Source organism: Pleurodeles waltl, chromosome 9 (genome assembly GCF_031143425.1).
Source record: "Pleurodeles waltl isolate 20211129_DDA chromosome 9, aPleWal1.hap1.20221129, whole genome shotgun sequence".
In the NCBI taxonomy this organism is placed as follows: Eukaryota; Metazoa; Chordata; class Amphibia; order Caudata; family Salamandridae; genus Pleurodeles; species Pleurodeles waltl.
The window spans coordinates 60553653-60572157 of NC_090448.1; the positions used below are offsets into that span (position 1 = coordinate 60553653).

Genomic DNA, 18505 nt, shown 5'->3' on the forward strand with positions numbered 1-18505 from the left:
TGTCAAGAATATTACCTCCTGTTCCTGTTACAAATATGCGTAAGTGCTGAAAATCCTTCAGATAGTGAGAATTCTATCATTAGCCACATCTCCTGGCACTCTGGTAAGAGACAACCAGCACAGCTCTTCATTCTCAAATGCATGTAGTAAAACAGGTTTGATGAATTAGAAGTGGGTGTGGTGCACAAGAAGAATTAAATAAAATAACACACACCATGATTTTGGTACCTTTCTTCCCAGGTCGTCTTTAGGGAGCCTGCCTGTATGCCTGTGAAAGGTTGACACTTGTAGCAAAGAGAGGAGGTTGCATAAAGATACTGTTGCATTCAAGGCTGTTCCGCAAGCATTTGTTTCCTACCCTTGTCTCTGGGGCTCCTTGTGTTGTTGTTCCAGTGTCCCTGGTTCTTATCATTAACAGTTTTCAAGTTTTGTTGGCTGTTGAATGGCCCAAATTCCATGAAACAGTCTTCTAAAACCAGCTCTCAAGGAGTTTGTTAAGCCTGATATTTTGGCATGAGGATCTCATCACAACCTGTGCTTGATTGACACCAAGGTCTTTGGCAGCGGTCCAGTCTCTGGTACTTAAATATTGTAGTATCCTAGTGCCTTGTTAAATTGCTCCACTGTCTCGTCATCCTGAATGTGGACTGTGGTGGTCCCAAACATACACATCGATCCAAGGTGCTGGAAAGAATGATCAATCATCCTTGGTAGGCCAAAACGGGTTTTTAATACAAGCATGTGTTGAAGAAACCAAAGTCTTCAAACAACTTTGCTTGTGTGTTCAGTTATGGACAAACAAAATGAAGATATATATTGAAGTTTGAAGGAAAATTAAGAATCTCAGAATGTTGTACCTGAAAGCGTAAGTTACAGGATGGAGGAGTTGGTGAAGTGGGTTTGTTCCTTCCAGTCAGCGGCGGGAAGGGGACAAACATAGTACTTACTTTAACCTACGTGATGGAGATCGCTTGTCTCAAAAGAAGGTTTTTTTACTAGAGAGACACAGTAAAACCTAACATTTGGAAAAATGCGAGGCTGCTGCAGAGCACCCCTGAGCCATGTGCCCCAGTGTTTCAACTGGAAACTCTCCACTACTGTGTAATCGCATTCCTCTTTTCTCTGCTTTCCTCGTGGGCCTCTTCGAGACAGATGTACGCAGCTTGTTATTAGGATTACGGCTTGTGCATCAATGATGTCATTTAACATTTCATGAGTGATGAAAGATGTGAGGTGATAAACCCTGCATGGCAGGGGGCAAGTGATGGCTAGCTCAGTAAACTAACTCGTGAATTTTAGTGTTTGTTTTGATTTTTTTAAACATTCATTTTTGTGTTACTTTAACACCTAAATATAAAGTCACTTTAAACTTTGTTGTTTTTCAATGGATTTCTAAGGTTTTTTGTAACATAAGCTAAGATTTTATTACCATACCCAAATATAACATCACTTTAAACTTTTTGTTTGTTTCAGTGAAAAAAAATATATATAATATGTAACGCACAGGCTACACAGGCTTTTTAGTTCAGTGACATAGTACCTTAGCTTTGCTGGGAATCATTTATTCCTATGGTTGCAAAAGTGGTTTGTAATCAAATGGGAAAATAGTGCAAGGTGCTAAGTTGCACACCACCATCCTTTTTGGTTTACACTAAGAATAATTTTAATTAACATTTCAGGTTAATATTGTCACATAGGCTCTTATTATCCTAATGAAATTACTGGATTTGAGCGGCAGAATCGCCTGCGGTGTGGAAGACTGAGTCTATCCCAGTACAGTTGACACCGGTCGCCCCAATCCGGGTTTTGCTCTGGCTTACTAGCAGTGCCTTATCTCTACCCACGAGCAGGGATGATTGCGCAGCCCAGCGCATGACACAGTTGACTCCTCAGGGAACTCGTGATCACTCAGATCTCATCCTTTTCTCTCAGTTTACATTATTCTCACATATACAAGGATAAACAGAGGCAGTATACGTTTCAATAAGGTTTTAATGCAGCAACTGCATCTTAGACAATAAAGTATGTACTGCAATAACCAGGACGATAAAACTTGTCAGGATTAAAATTGTGACAAGGAGAGTAAAGCATAGACATAAAGCTACCATGTTGTCACTAGATTCAATAGACTAATTCCTACCTAGGCTATGTTCGAGCACAGCATGTTAAGCTCTAGTTCTGCCCTTCAGGTTCCCCTGTGAAGACATCATCCCCCGTACCTGAGCAGAGGCCTGAAGTCTGCATAAGCACCAGTAGCGAAGCACTCAGCAATCAGCATACAGTTGTGGTCATCTGGCTGGAATCTCCCTCTAATGTGTGTATGATGGGGAAGTGTTTTTATAATAAAACCGCTGATGTTCTGAGAAAATGTCCCTATGTAAGGATATGTATATTTCTATGAATACCAGAGTCAACGCGTTACCACGTTTTACCGGCAACCTTTCGTACTGCAGCTTTGAAAGAAGCACAGAGTGAACAAGAATGTCTTGTTTAAGAACATAGTGCTGGCCTAGGCAAAGTACAGCTAGATAGAGAGAAATAAACCAGACCGCAAATGTAGCTATTGGTAACATTATAAACGAGGCTGAATAAAATATATCTAGGTTAAGGTGCACAACAGCAGGCCTAGTGTGCTAAAATAACGTGCATGGAGTTATAACTAAAATGGCTACACAACAATATCAAGTATTTCAATGTTATGGCATGTAGGAAAATAAAACAAAATGTAGATTTATATATATTGAAGTTTGAAGAAGCTAAGAACAATTCCCTTGGAATGCCATTATTTGCCACAACTAATTACATAATGGTAGGTGTCTACTGACCATGATATGTACTATGTTCTCTGTGTGCCATAATTAAATATCTGTCCATGTGTCTGTGACACATCTCAACAGTAAGTTCCTGACTTGGGTAAAATGCTCAGCTGTCCTTTGTGGCTTGCTGTGCAACATCAACTTTTCCCCAGTAAAATGAATACAAGAATGAAATTAAATGCAAGTTTAAAGTACAGGGCGAAAGTCTGAATACTGAATATTTTACTAAGGATTTCAGACCTGGTTCTGTAGTTCCAGGCAAAATATCACAACTCCTTCATAATTCAGGGCTGTGCTACTTTCTATACTGTTTAAGACACAGAGTGAAATGCACAATTTCCATAACTTTGCCTCCAGACTGTGATAATTGCACACCTCAATATTTATATTTTCTTCTTACATATTTTAAAACAATTGGCTGCACTGACTGCTTTAATAAGTAATTGTGAATAACAGCCCCATGTTTCATATTACATTTTGCTGGAAAGATATAAGGTGAAGCTCCCATTGCCTTGGCCTGAAAATCATACCTACATAGCAGACAGGTATGTTTAATGGAGTGTTAACTTCTTGGGTGCACAAAGCACCTTGAGTATGATACAAAACAAACTAGCTATTCTGGTTCAAGTGGTAGATTTGTTCTGCTGCCTTCAGATTGCTGATTCTTTTCTGTTTTCTTTCATGCAGCCCCTTAATGATCCAAACTATGGGATATCGATTGAGTGTGTCAAGTTGAAGCGCCAGGTGGAGATGTATCAGTGGATAGAGTATGAAGACTCCAAGTAAGTTATGAAAGCTTTTGGATGTTATTTTATCTGATTTGGATTACATTCTGTCAAATACAGAAGAAAGCCATGTCCTTTAGAAGCAGTAGCTGGACTCATTAAAACTAGAAATGTGTCACTATAGATTAGACTGGTTCAAAGACCACCTGAAGCTCCAAAAACAGTAAAACAAAAAGTTGAAATGTCAGTGGAAGAAGTCTGTGAAATGTCAGTGAAAAAAGATTCACAAATACCCTAAATACATTGCACAAATAAATCTTCAGTAGACCTAATGTCTCTACAAGCTGAACTCCTGGTAACGCTTCAAAGAGTTCACAAAGACCATTGTCCCAATGTTACTTGAATTCAACAAAATGGCTGTTGTCTTCTTCGGGAATCTGCAAACCACTGAAGATGCAAGAAAGGCAAACGAAGAAACTGCACGCCCAAGTCCCTGTGTTCAATTCTGACCAAGAACATGCACACATTCCTAAAATTAATTTCTTCCATTGAAGGTATCACACAATTTATCGTTAGTCTGAAGTCGAGACTGCCTAGGGCAACACCTTCATAGACACCCACATCTCATCAGTGCTTCTCTCCAACAATTAAATATATGATTACAGATGTGGTGCCTTCTTGCCAATCAAAGAAGTCCCTTTTGAACTTCACAGTGAAAATGAATTACTGATCTGTAACTTGTCTACTTCTTAATGGAACCCACAGATCCAGAAAATAGTGGACCACAGCCAAACATTCTAAAAAGTTTTTGGATGTGCTCCTTACGTGAAGCGCTTAGGGCTACTTGGAATAGCAGCAGGTTGGGGGTGCAGCATCAGGGGTAATGCAACATTTGCACACATGTATGTTAAGATCTGCAATGTTGTAATATACACAGAAAAAGGGAAGGGTTCTTCCTCATAACTTTGAACATAACACTTCTTAAAAAAATCTTTCCAATTATTAGTTCTGAAAATAAGTACTTTGGAAAAGGAACACTTCTTAAAGTGCTTGCTAACAAAATCTATTTGATTGAGGACAGGGTGAAAGGGGTGAAGGACTTAAGGGCATAGGGTGTATCAGATTAAAGAAATCTCACAATAGCAGTTCACAGATAGCAAGCGGTTTTTAGGGTTCAGGGGGGTTGCAAGGGCTTTTTATAGTTCAGGGATGAGTAATGTTAAATAATTTAAAGTGTTAGTTGTGTTATTTAAAACATATTAAAGTTAATATATAACCTTATTTTTAAAATTAAGAATATAATGTGTGCAAAAAACTGATGCTGTTTCTTAGTTAAAAAAAAACATCCAGTTAACAAGGTACAACTAGGGTAAGTTGATTGCAGGTGGAGTTAGATCACCTCAGGCAGGCAGCACCACACCAATGGTTCTGAAATCAATCCATCATGCATTTGTAGAGTGAGACTAATCACCCATTGGGTCTCAAGGCACTGAATGTAGGCGTGCAGCTCAGTAGATGAGCCAGGTCTTGAGGTCCTTCCTGAACTGCTTCAGTGATACAGTCTGCCTGAGCTTGAGAGGTAGCGTGTTCCATGTTCAAGCTGCTAATTAGGAAAAGGATCTTCCTCCTGCTGTACTTTTCCTGATCTTGGGGACGGCTGCAAGGGCGAGCTGGGAAGAACTGAGATGTCTGTTTTGTACGTAGAAGGCGAGGTGGTGGTTGAGGTATGCCGGTCCTATGTTGTGCAGGGCCTTGTAGGTGTGGATCAGGAGTTTGTATGTGATGCGCTTGTTGACTGGGAGCCAGTGTAGGTCTCTGAGGTGGGAGGAGATGTGGCTGTGTTGGGGATGTCCAGGATGAGTCTGGCTGCTGCATTCTGCATTCTATGTAGTCTTGATTGAAGTTTCTTGGTGATGCTGGCATAGTGCGTTGCTGTAGTCCAGTTTGCTAGCGATGAGTGCGTGAGTGACTTTCTTCCTCACTGAATCCACTTTAAAATAATTTTGCAGGAGTGTGTGGAAGCATGATGAAGAGATGGCGTTGACTCGGTGGGTCATGGATATAGAGCAATCCAGGATGATGCCCAGGTTCCATGCGTGGTCCGTGGGGCATTTCCCAGTGTGGTGGGCCACCAGGAGTCGTTCCAGGTGGAAGGGGTGGGGACTATTACGAGGATCTCTGTCTTGTCCGAGTTGAGTTTGAGGCAGCTGGCTTCCATCCAGGTGGCGACTGTTCTCATCCTGTTGTGGAAATTTCTCTTGGCCTTTGCAAAGTCCTCAGACACGGAGAGGATCAGTTGGGTATTGCCGGCGTAGGAGACTATATTTAGCCTGTGTTGTTTGACGATCTTGGCAAGCGGGGCCATGTAGATGTTGAAAAGTGTCGGGCTGAGTGAAGATCCTTGGGGCACTCCGCAGCATGTGTCTTTGGGTTCTGACGTGCATGGAGGTAATTTGACACTCTGTGGGCTTCCGGTGTGGAAGGACCTGATCCAATGAGTTCTTTATCTCAAATGCCAGCGTTGTGTAGTCTGGTGGAGATCCAAGGGTGCTCACACGTCAAACATATACTTGGGCACTCTGGGAGAAGAATGGGACCACAGTCATGTCAGATACACATTTAACAAGGAGGGCGAGTAGACGAGCCTCAACATGACTTGCAGAGGAAAAGCACTTTAGCCAGTGACTATTTTCAGCTGCCACATCAGTTGTTTTGGTGCCTGAAGTGAAGAACAGCAGGCACTTGAATACCGTCTCTGCTGGTGAGCAGCCTGTTCAAAAGCGCACGGATCACCTGTAAAGGGACTGTGGCCTTGCGTCTCCTGTGCTGGAAATATCCTGTGTCATTCAAAATTAGTGAAATTAGGTACACCCCCGGGACTTCCAAACCAGATACACTTATAACAGTGAGGTAGTCATCAGTGAGCGTTTCCTCTGACACTTGAAAACTTGTAGACTTGAAAGGAAAGGGGGATGAATGTAGGTGAGTGGTGACTAGTTTTCCTGGGAGGACTGAGCCCACTACAGTTTGCAAAATGGCTTGTCTAACAATTACCTGCACATATGTGGCCTGGGCAGCACTTTACAAGATTAAAACCTCACCCGTCTTTTTTTTTTTTTTTACCTGCTGCTGTAGTGAGTTTCCTGTTCCCTGCAAAGGGGTGTGAGTTATCGTGAAAGGTGCTTGAGTTCACATTTCAGCATGTTCTGGGTACTTGGAGGATTCATGGCAGAGAAGTTTGCCATTATAGCCCAAGGATTTCGCAATTTGTGAGTTAGAATTAAGTGAGTCTAGTTTATTAGTACTGCCATTGCTTGGCCTGCAAGATCTCGGACACATGTATTTCTTATTCCTTTCTTAGGAAGCGACTCTGAAAGCCTTCATAATTGGCCTTGGATCTCTAAATTCCATTGCTATTTGTAGCTTCTTACTGAAGGAGACAGAAACCACATTAACACCTGAAAAGCCAGTCTACATGGGAATCGTGACCAAGGCCTTGTCAACAACCTGCCAGCCTCTGAACATTAATGTTCTTTGTCCAAGTCTTTCTTATTAGATGTAGAGTTCCTCCTGGCCAGTTCAAAGTCCCCTCTCCAACATGACTAGCTCTGAACTTAGTGCTGTACTTAAAATGACAATGACACTTCTCTACTGGCAAAGAAGGTGCATACCTTACGTGGCTCACTGTTTGTAAGCTCCCATCCTGAATCCTTGTGAGGTCACTTCACCTTTAACGGCCGGTATAGCCCACTACGATGGGCTATAAGGCAACAGAACATTCCGTCCCATGAGGGCAGAATGTTCTAATTAAACACACAAAGGCCGTCTGAACCCGAGGGAGTTTAAATCCCCTTTAGGCTGCAGCACCTTTGTTTCATAGCTCTTGCTGTGAATGTTCTACAGCTAACAGCACATGCAGGGCCACAGCTGTTAGGTGTAGAACATTCACAGCAAGAGCTATGGAAGGGGCCTGAAGTCATCCCCTGGTTCTTCTATCGATCGGCTAAACTTTTTTTCCTCATTCAGCCGTGCCAGGGAGACCCAGGCGCTGAGCAGCAGTCCCCTTCCCTCCACCATGGATCAAGCGATTCTCTGATCTATGGGAAGAGGGAGCCGGGAGGCTCCAGTGTACCCTGCAACACAGTACCAGCCTTTCGCTTTCCCCTGCCGGCTCCTTATATCTGGAGAGACGGAGGAAAGAAAAAGGCAGACGCTGGGGATTATAGCACTGAAATGTTGAGAGCAGCGGGCTTTTCTCAGCTTATATAGGCCGCTGCTGTTCAATTCTCTTCAATGGAGCTCTCAACATTCCAATGTTCTAATCATCCTTAACTTTGTTTATTCTTACTTGACTGTATTCTGTCACAATCAAGGAAAAGTCTGTTATCTCAGTGAAACTCCACTATGGTGTCTTTATGGTTCTCTTGGGAACTTGTTACCTCAGATTGAACTTCTCAAACCAGGAGTATTTGACTGCTCGCTGAAATACCAGAACCTGACACCTCTCTCATGATAAGCTTTGGAGATTCTCCTGGCAACTCTTAATTATATGCTTCTTAAAGTCTACCCATGTGAAGGCATCTTCAAGGTCCCTGACATCAGGAGTGAAACTCCTGCCCCGACCATTCTTCAGCTTCGCATCTCAACTCTCTAAATTTTGACTGACTCACGTTCTGCTTCACCCTAGCACCAGGTCCAGCATTCCAGAGACGACACCACAGCAGGCATCAGCCCTCGGTGGTACTAGAACATTGTGTACATCAGCACACATTCCAACGACCTTCCGTACGGTTAGAAATCTTCAGAAATGTCACCTGCAACTAGTAAATATGGCAACTTTAGCATGGAATCCCATTTTGACTAAATGACAACGAACACTCTGTAAAGCACTGGACAATTACTCCTGGGGAAGCACCATCCCTCTAGGCGCTACACAATTTAAGCAGATTTGGGTGCCAGTGGACTGGGACAAAGTTACAATGGGACTACGGTGAGGAGGAAATTTGACCGAAGAGATGAAGATGCAGATATTTAGGGATGTAATGTAACGTGGATTTGTAGATCACAAACCTTGTCACCCTTGAAGGGTATCCAGGCGTTGAGTAGGTGTGGGTTCTGCAAGAAGGATCAGTCGAAAAGCCAGGTTTTCAGTTTCCTATGGGAATCCATACGTCGGGCGGCTATCCTGATGTGCTGGGGGAGGTTGTTCCAGGATGAGGAGTGGAGTACCAAAAACATACATGGCATTGTATCTAAATGATCTCAAGTTCCCAATGATCTCAACTTTTCAACTGTCCTATTTACCTTCATGAACACTTGACCACAGCCATTGGGGGAACACAACAAAGGACTAATTTGTGTTCTTCTAGTGATAGTGGTTACGTTATAGCATTCTTAGACACGATTGTTGAGCACCAACCTGCCCTGATATGAAAGCTGGGACTTCTAGCTTCCATTTTTTCTTCCCGACAACCCTAGTTCAATCACTCCAATGTTTACTAACAACTGTCGAACAATTGGCAATATGCCTAGACAATTATTTTGGGTGATGCCACACGTAGTTGTACTGGCCCTACACTGCAAGATTTAGGTACTTGCTGATGCCCCAAACCTAGATTTATTAGAGGAAAACAACCAGTGACTTGATAAAGTCCTTGTCTTTGGAAGAAGGACATGTTTTCGAGTTGTTAATTTTCTTGGTTTTGATGTTGAGAAATGGACACTAAAATGTATGGATGAATAAACAAAACATAAGGAACAGAAGATTGCTACTGTATAGTTATTATTCCACTAATGAAAAATAATGTAAATAATGGCGGTTACAGTTTTGCCCATAATATGTTTACACAAGTGCGTGAGATTTTGCATGTTTCTTGCAGCTAGACAGTTCAGATGACAATTTGAGAATTGTATGTGTATCACTGTTCCTATCTCTTCTCTGGTTATCATACGCTGTGGTTCCTTTTCCGAGCCCATGGATATCAGCACTGCGGTGCCTATTGACACATTTTACAAAGTAGTATGGATGTAGTCCCAAGATGGCAGCGGAGGAGGTGATACTTCGGTACTCCTGAGTTTGCATCCCTGTGAAAATCAAAGAAAACTCCTAAGTCATGGCAGTAATGCAGGATGTTCTCATGTAGGCTGACATGCTGTGTGCATGATATGATTTCTTGTTTCTGGCATCTGCTATATTAATTTTCCTTCCATAAATTACATGCCATCTACCACTCACACACCTAAATTATAACATGTTAGATGAAAATCAAATGTATTGGTTTCTAATGTATAACATGTTGTAATCTGGCAGAGGATATAACTGTTTTAGAGCCAAAAAATGTTTAAAACAAAAATCCTAGGTTACTAGTAAAGTGTGCCTGTCTCCCTTTTTGAAGTTGTTAACCACAATACTTTTTATTGTAGGGAGTATGAAGAAAATGGAGAAATAAAAAAAGAAACCCGATATTCATATAGTAAGTACTTCTGAATAAAATGTGACAATAATAAAACTGTTGCTGAAATGGCTGCTGATTATACAAAAGCCCTTGTGAGTTTCCATAGTTCATGATGTAATTACTACAAGTGCTGCTAAATGTGTGACCATTTCAGAAGTGTATTCCATAAATTATGATATAGGAACCCCATGTTATTAATTGAATTTAATGTACATGCATTATTTTGTTATGCACAATGAGAGCTGGATGGATGCCCCATTACCACAAGGGGCCAAAGAAAAATAATGCAATTGCTTTAGCATATGAATCAGCATTACAAAGAACAGATGATGGATGTGAATACTGTTAAGCAGTATTTTAAAAGGCTCCAGTCTAGTGCTAAACTTTAATCTAAAACTTCAGTTTTCTGTTATTAGGCTTAGAAGATAAATGGCAAAATCATCTTGAATGTTGGCATGTAGTTCTAGTCCCTCTTAACAGGAAATGTGCTTCTGAGTGGGCGTGGAAGCGCCAATAAGATGAGCTTGCTTTCTGCTGTACAAGGAAATTCGAGAGAAGAGAGTATGACATAAACAACAGAGTACTTGTGGCCGAGAGGAGTAAAGGCCGACCTAGAGCTAAAGACTAAAGTTCCCTGGACAGCAACTGGATAATGCCTGTTGGGTGCAAAAACAGGTAGAAGAAACATACACAATGTAAGAATCAATGAAAAGAGTGATGGGTTAAACAATAATTACTACAAAACAGAATAAAAGTTGAATGACTCAATCAGTGATAACGTGTATGCTTCATGCAAAATTATAATTAGGGAGATTGCAATTAGGCACATAACAGTTAATCTCTCTGAATCTTATGATACTCCCTGCAGCCTTAAATGAAGAAATAATCTAAAAGTGAGTCTCTATATATGAGGTTCTGATAATGATAGCAGGGTTTCTGACAAAAACATAAGTGAGGAAAAATGGACCTGAGCATGGGGAACAGAATTCATAAACAAGACTCTTGGAAACACAGGACAGCATTCTAAGAAGCGGCAAGCATGACAATACATGAAGAATGTTCAGTGAAAGACAGGGCTGATTATAATATATGGGAAACAGTTGCAGAATACAGGAAGAGATGACAAACCAAACCTAACTTACTTGAAAATCAAGAGAGACATAGGAAACTTGTAAAGGCAGACCATTAACTGAAACAAAGATTTTGTAAATGTAAAGAGAACTGCATCATTACACCTGAGGTTTTGTAGAGACAGCCATCATGTGAAGGGTACTTAGGACTATCTTATGCTTTTGAACTACTCTGGATTATTCAATGCGGACCGACGACCATCTTGGGATTTACAGATACCTTGATCATGTAGTAGAAATCCTTGACCCACTATTGTTTTTTCAATGCCTAATATTGTGTGGACCTCTTTGTCTCTTGTAGTTTTGTAGAGATTTTTGTGATGTAGAATGAGGCAGTAATCATATTGGGGATTTGTACAGCTCTTTCTGTGCCTGTTGTGGACCTATAACCCTGATATAATCTCATATTTTTTATTTTAAGTATATCCCTGTTTAAATCGTATATGTTAATTTATTCAGGTGCAAGTTATAAAATGCAAATTCACAATTGCCAGTGTCTTAAAGGTATTTCATTCATGGCGAAGTGAGAATTCAGCTTGCTCAAATATATTGGGTTTTTGTGAGCGTGGCATGATATTCCTAAGCAATCAAAACATTTTCATAAAAATGGATATCTTGATTTTTCAGTTCTTGTTTTTAAACAGTAAAAAAATGTTTCACAGACTATAAGTAGGTAAATGGCTAAAATGTTTTTTATTGACTGTTTATTTAAAAAATATCCAAGAATGTTCAGACAGAGCATATGAACTGGAGCAAAGGATTATTAGATAGAGAGGAACTTCGATCCAGGGACCTAAGGCTGAAGGTCATGTAATAGCTTTAACCCCTTCGCTGCCAGGACTTTTCCCCACTCCTGTGCCAAGCCTTTTTTTTCCTATTTGGAATAGCTCTTGCTTAGGCCCTCATAAGTTTTTGTACCCACGCCAAATTTGCATCCATTTTTTTTTTTCCCAACATCCTAGGGATTCTAGAGGTACCCAGACTTTGTGGGTTCCCCTGAAGGAGGCCAAGAAATTAGCCAAAATACAGTGAAAATTTTGTTTTTAAAAAAATAAAATGGGGAAAAGGGGCTGCAGAAGAAGGCTTGTGGTTTTTCCCCTGAAAATGGCATCAACAAAGGGTTTGCGGTGCTACAATCACCAGCTTCACAGCTTTCAGGAACAGGCAGACTTGATTCAGAAAACCCAATTTTTCAACACAATTTTGACATTTTACTGGCACATACCCCATTTTTACGATTTTGTTGTGCTTTCAGCCTCCTTCCAGTCAGTGACAGAAATGGGCGTGAAACCAATGCTGGATCCCAGAAACCTAAACATTTCTGAAAAGTAGACATAATTCTGAATTCAGCAAGGGGTAATTTGTGTAGATCCTACAAGGGTTTCCTACAGAAAATAACAACTGAAATTTTATTTTATTGAAATTGAGGTGAAAAAAACAGCAATTGTTCTCTACGTTTTACTCTGTAACATTTTCCTGCAATGTCAGATTTTTGAAAGCAATATACAGTTATGTCTGCTGGACTCTTCCGGTTGCGGGATATATAGGGCTTGTAGGTTCATCAACAACCCTAGGTACCCAGAGCCAATAAATGAGCTGCACCCTGCAGTGGGTTTTCATTCTATACCGGGTATACAGCAATTCATTTGCTGAAATATAAAGAGTGAAAAATAGCTATCAAGAAAACCTTTGTATTTCCAAAATGAGCACAAGATAAGGTGTTGAGGAGCAGTGGTTATTTGCACATCTCTGAATTCCTGGGTGCCCATACTAGCATGTGAATTACAGGGCATTTCTCAAATAGACGTCTTTTTTACACACACACTTATATTTTGAAGGAAAAAATGTAGAGAAAGACAAGGGGCAATGTGGGAAAACAGAGCTGATTGCAGAGGCCCCCTAACTTTTCACCCCCATTTTCCACTTTTTGCTGGTGTTTTCCTGACTCTGATGGTGCCCTGGGTACTGCTAACCAGTCCCAGGGACTGTGCTCTGTGTAAAATGGATATGCAAATTAGGCTAATTATAATTGGCTAAGTTAACCTACCTATAAGTCCCTAGTATATGGTAGGGCATGTAGATTTAGGGACCACAGCATAGGTGCTGCACCCATAGGTGCACTGCTGAGGTGCCCAGTGTCATTTTAAAGGCAGGTCTGCCTTGCTGGCTGCTTTTAAATTAAAGTTGTATGCAAATTCGACTTTGGAATTAAAAGTAGTTCCAAAGTCTTAAACTACCTTATTTTTACATATAAGTCACCCCTAAGGTGTGCCCTATGTGCCCCTAGGGCTGGGTGCCATGTAATAAGCAGGGGCTTTATAAAAATAGTTTTATAAGCCCTGGTGAGGTAAAAAACAGCCAAATTCGTTTTTCCCTCATTGTAGTAAATGGCCTTCATAGGCTAGAATGGGGAGACTTTATTTTAATTTTTAAAGTCTCCTTAAATGATGCATACCAAGAATTTAGTATCAAATTAATTGTTGTAATAAATCCCACAACTTCCAGTTGTTGGATTTAATATAACTTGTTCAGGTAAAGAGTTTTAAACTTTACCTGAAAAGTTGCCAATTTCAGCCCTGCATTGTTTTTGCTGCTGTGCTCTGATTGGCCAGCCTCTAGCAGCTTGGCCAAGCTACCTTGATGAGGTGTGAAGTGGCCTGGCTTCACTCAAAGGAATGTGCCTGTGGGAAGGAATCTCCCCTCAGCAGATTGTGAGGCAGGAAGGGGGAGGACTGCCAAACTGGTCTTCAAAGGAAGAGAAGGACATTTGGAGCAACCAGCAACACCCCCACATCCTGCAACCCCAGACAACTAGGTGCCCCCTTAATTAGATTAGGAGAGGGGTGTGTTTATGATTTTTAGCCACACCAGTGGGTGGGCTCAGCCAGATGTAACCTCCAAAAATCAGATTCAGCCATGATGGATTTTTAGAGAATGTTGCCTCCTGGGATTGATTTTTGCCACACTTCCCAGGAAGTGGTCATCACAGGGGGAAGGACCCTGCACCTGATTGGAGAACCAGGACCCCCCTGCTTTTCACCCAGGAGCAAGGATAAAACTGTCAGACCTGCACCCACACCTCAGTTCCCTACCACATCCAACAAGGAAGAACTACAGAAGAAGAAGGACTGCCCTGCTGGACCCCTGGCCTGCACCTGGAACCTGCACTCAGAAGGACTGCACCAGCTGCACACTTGGGCTTCACCACAAGAAGGACTTTGCCTGGCTTCAACTGGTTCAAGGAGGGACTCCCTGTTTGCTACTGGTGAAAAATTGCTAACCAGAGTCCCCTGCACCAACTCCTTAAGAAAGCGACCAGCTGACCACTGTCCAGTGGCTAAAAAGGAGTTTGCGCCAGGTGCATTCTGGGAGTTGTAGTCCGCACCCCCAAGGACCATCTCAGAACTTCTGGACCCTTGGTGTGAGCTGTGGACCTCATAAGAACCTTAAAAGGACATCTGGGAGAAGCCCCAGAAGTTTGGAGAAGTTTGGACAACTTTTGAAAAAAAGCTCCATAGAGGGACCGACCCGCAGCGGCAACTCTAGCCGGCTTGCCTCAACCGCGACCCGGCCTGATTTGCTGGTTCGTCCCGGTAAAGAAAATCTCCGAAAAAGAGACTAAGTCCGAAGGTAAAAAGTTGACCGGGACCTCCCAGCCAGCGTATCCGAGGAGGGCTCCATGGACGTCGGATCAAGATCCAGGTTTACCCCGGTCGAAGGATTTTCACTTCGAAAAAATGACTATGTCCGAAGGTAAAAATCTCCACCGAGGATTCCAGCATCGCGTATCCGGAGAAGGGCTCCAGGAGGTCGGATTGGACTGGCAGGTTCGTCCCGTTGAAGAAAATCTTCGAAAAAAAGACTAAGTGTGAAGGTAAACTTTTAACCGAGGCCTCCCGAGGCCTGTAGCCGAGCACGGCTTCATCGCGGTCGGCCTGAAACTTTGACTTCGCCCCGGTCGAGGTGCAACCATATGACCCGATTGGCGCTTTTTGCTTCTAGGCGCTAAAAAAAAAAAAAATCTTTAAAAAATCATATCTCCGGTTCCCCTTATCCGAGTTTATTCGTTTTGGTATCATTTTAAAGATCACAATATAATCTGTTTTTATAAATTGGTTTTGGATTTTTAAACTGTTTCCTGTGTTTTATTTAATTACTGTTTTGTGATATTTGAATGCTTTACACTCTGTCTCCTAAGTTAAGCCTTGACGCTCGTTGCCAAGCTACCAAGGATTGAGCTGGGTTTAATTTACTGAGACCTAACTGGACCTAAGTGCAGGTTAGTGGCCTATTGCTAAGCATAGGTACCTACCTGCCCTTACCAATAACCCATTTTCCAACAGGCAATAACACTTGTTTTGCTATTCTATGTTCCCCCAAGTCTCCCGATAAAAATGATACCTCACTTGTGTGGGTAGGCCTAGCGCCCACGAAAGGAAATGGCCCAAAACACAACGTGGACACATCCCATTTTTTGACAGAAAACAGAGGTGTTTTTGACAAAGTGCCTACCTGTAGATTTTGGCCTCTAGCTCAGCCGGCACCTAGGGAATCCTACCAAACCTGTGCATTTTTGAAAACTAGACACCTAGGGGAATCCAAGATGGGGTGACTTGTGGGGCTCTGGCCAGGTTCTGTTACCCAGAATCCTTTGCAAACCTCAGAAGTTGGCCAAAAAAACACTTTTTCCTCATTTCGGTGACAAAGTTCTGGAATCTGAGAGGAGCCACAAATTTCCTTCCACCCAGCGTTCCCCCAAGTCTCCCGATAAAAGTGGTACCCCACTTGTGTGGGTAGGCCTAGCGCCAACGAAAGGAAATGGCTCAAAACACAACGTGGACAAATCAAAATGATCAAATACAAAACTACCTGTTTTTGCAGGGGGGACCTGCGTTTTTGGTCCTGTGTTTAGCAGGGAGTCCAGTGAGGTATGACTTGCGTGGATCCCCCAATGTTTTCTTACCCAGAATCCTCAGCAAACCTCAAATTTAGCTAAAAAATCAAAATCTTCCCACATTTCTGCGTGGGATCACTGCACTGGGACACATTTCATACCACCCAATGTTTCCCTCAGTCTCCTGGTAAAAATGATACCTCATTTGTGTAGGTGGGCCAAGTGCTTGGGAGGGGGAGAGCTGAAAGACTGTTACCCTATTCAGTTGAGGTGGGGGCGTAACCAGGCCCATACTGGTTGGTAGCCACCACCCCAATATATATATATATATATATATATATATATATATATATATATATTTTAATTCCCTGGCATCTAGTAGACTTTCTGCCCCCGAGGTGTGGATCAGGGGTAATTGCCCCATCTGCCCACTAGTGGGCAGAACAACTTTGGCCCCATTTATTTGGGGTGGGGGTATGGCCATACCCCCACCCTCTTATTTTTGGAGAAAAAAAACTTCCCTGGCCTCTGGTGGGCTTTCTGCCCCCCCTTGGGGCAGAAGGGCCTTCCAAAAATAGGCCCATCTGCCCCCAATGGGGGGCAGATATGGCCAAAAGTAATGTGCTCCCATGGGGAGCGACCCTTACCCAAGGGGCTGCCTCCCTAAAGAAAACACACGCATACACACACACCAATCCCTGGTGCCTAAGTGGTTTCTGCCCCCATGGGGGCAGATTGGCCTAACAAAAATTGGCCGATCTGCCCCCAAGGTGTACAGAAGTGGTCTAAATACAATTTTCCCCCCAGGGAAGCGACCCTTGCCTAATGGGTCGCTCCCCATCTCTAAAAAAACAAACAAACAAACAAAAAAAATTGCCCTGGCGCCTAGAGGTTTCTGCCCCACCTTGGGGCAGATCGGCCTAATAACAATAGGCCGATCTGCCCCCAGGGGGGGGGGGGGCAGAAATGGCCTAAAATAAATGTGCCCCCTCAAGCCCCACCGGGAGCGACCCTTGCCTACGGGGTCACTCCCCTTGCGTGACATTGGCGCAACAAAAAAAATCCCTGGTGCCTAGTTGTTTCTGCCCCCCTTGGGGGCAGATTGACCTAAAATCGGCCGATCTGCCCCCAAGGGGGGCAGAAATGGTCTAAATACAATTTGCCCCCCAGGGGAGCGACCCTTGCCTAATGGGTGGCTCCCCATCTGTAAAAAAACAAACATACAAAAAAAAAACACCCAAAAAAAATAATTTGCCCTGGCGCCTAGAGGTTTCTGCCCCATCGGCCTAATAACAATAGGCTGATCTGCCCCCAGGAGGGGCAGAAATGGCCTAAAATAAATTAGCCCCCCTCCCGCCCCCCTGGGGCGCGACCCTTGCCTACGGGGTCGCTCCCCTTGCATGACATTGGCGGGAAAAAAAAGATCCCCGGTGACTAGTGGTTTCTGCCCCCTTTGGGGGCAGATTGACCTAAAATCGGCCGATCTGCCCCCAAAGGCGGCAGAAATGGCCTAAATACAATTTGCCCCTCCAGGGGAGCGACCCTTGCCTAAGGGGTCGCCCACCATCTGTAAAACAACAACAAAAATCCCCGGTGCCTAGTGGTTTCTGCCCCCCCTAGGGGGCAGATCTGCCTAATTAAAATAGGCTGCTCTGCCCCCCAGGGGGGCAGAAATGGCCTAAAATAAATTTGCCCCCCAGGGCAACGACCCTTGCATAAAGGGTCGCTCCCCTTGCGTGAAATTCACGAAGAAAAAAAAAACTCCCTGGTGTCTAGTGGTTTCTGTCCCCCTTGGGGGCAGATTGGCCTCATAAAAATAGGCCAATCTGCCCCCAAGGGGGGCAGAAATGGCCTAAATATAATTTGCCCCCTAGGGGAGTGACCCTTGCCTAAGGGGTCGCTCCCCACCTCTAAAAACAAAAACAAAAAAAGATCCCTGGTGCCTAGAGGTTTCTGCCTGCCCCCCTGGGGCAGATCGGCCTAATAATAGGCCGATCTGCCCCCAGGGGGGGCAGAAAAGGCCTTTAAAAAAAATGTCCCCCCTGGGAGCGACCCTTGCCCAAGGGGTCGCTCCCCTCATGCCAGTTTCTTTTTCTAAAATAAATCCCTGGTGTCTAGTGGGCGTTTCAAAAGCCGGATTGCTTTACAATCCGGCTTTTGAAACGCTCAGAGAGACTTCAAAGGGAAGGAAATTCATTTCCTTCCCTTTGAAGCCTCTCCGGCCTCCTCCACGTGATCGGAAGAGAGAAATGCTTTGCATTTCTCTTCCGATCGTGCTGGAAGCTGAGCTTCCAGCGTGATGGAGGAGGCCTCTGTGGTTGTCATCGCGCGATGCACGCTGACGTCACGGGGGGCTCAGGGGTGGAAGGGGAAGGGATTCCCCTTCCATCCACGACCGGGGTGTGTGGGTGGGGGGGCCCATGGGAGGAGCGCTAGCACTCCCCCCTGTTCACGGGTGCAGGACGAGGTGATCTCGTCAAGGCAC

The 18505-nt window shown here is 43.4% G+C and overlaps 1 protein-coding gene across 1 annotated transcript in view; it reads left to right on the forward strand.

Moving 5' to 3' along the window:
* The window catches only part of TMEM43 (transmembrane protein 43), a 74999-nt gene that overhangs the window by 38032 nt on the left and 18462 nt on the right, over positions 1-18505 (forward strand). The window contains exons 4-5 of the mRNA XM_069206289.1: positions 3504-3598; positions 9965-10014. Coding sequence (XP_069062390.1) covers positions 3504-3598; positions 9965-10014 — 145 coding nt within the window. The remainder of the gene's footprint in view (positions 1-3503; positions 3599-9964; positions 10015-18505) is intronic.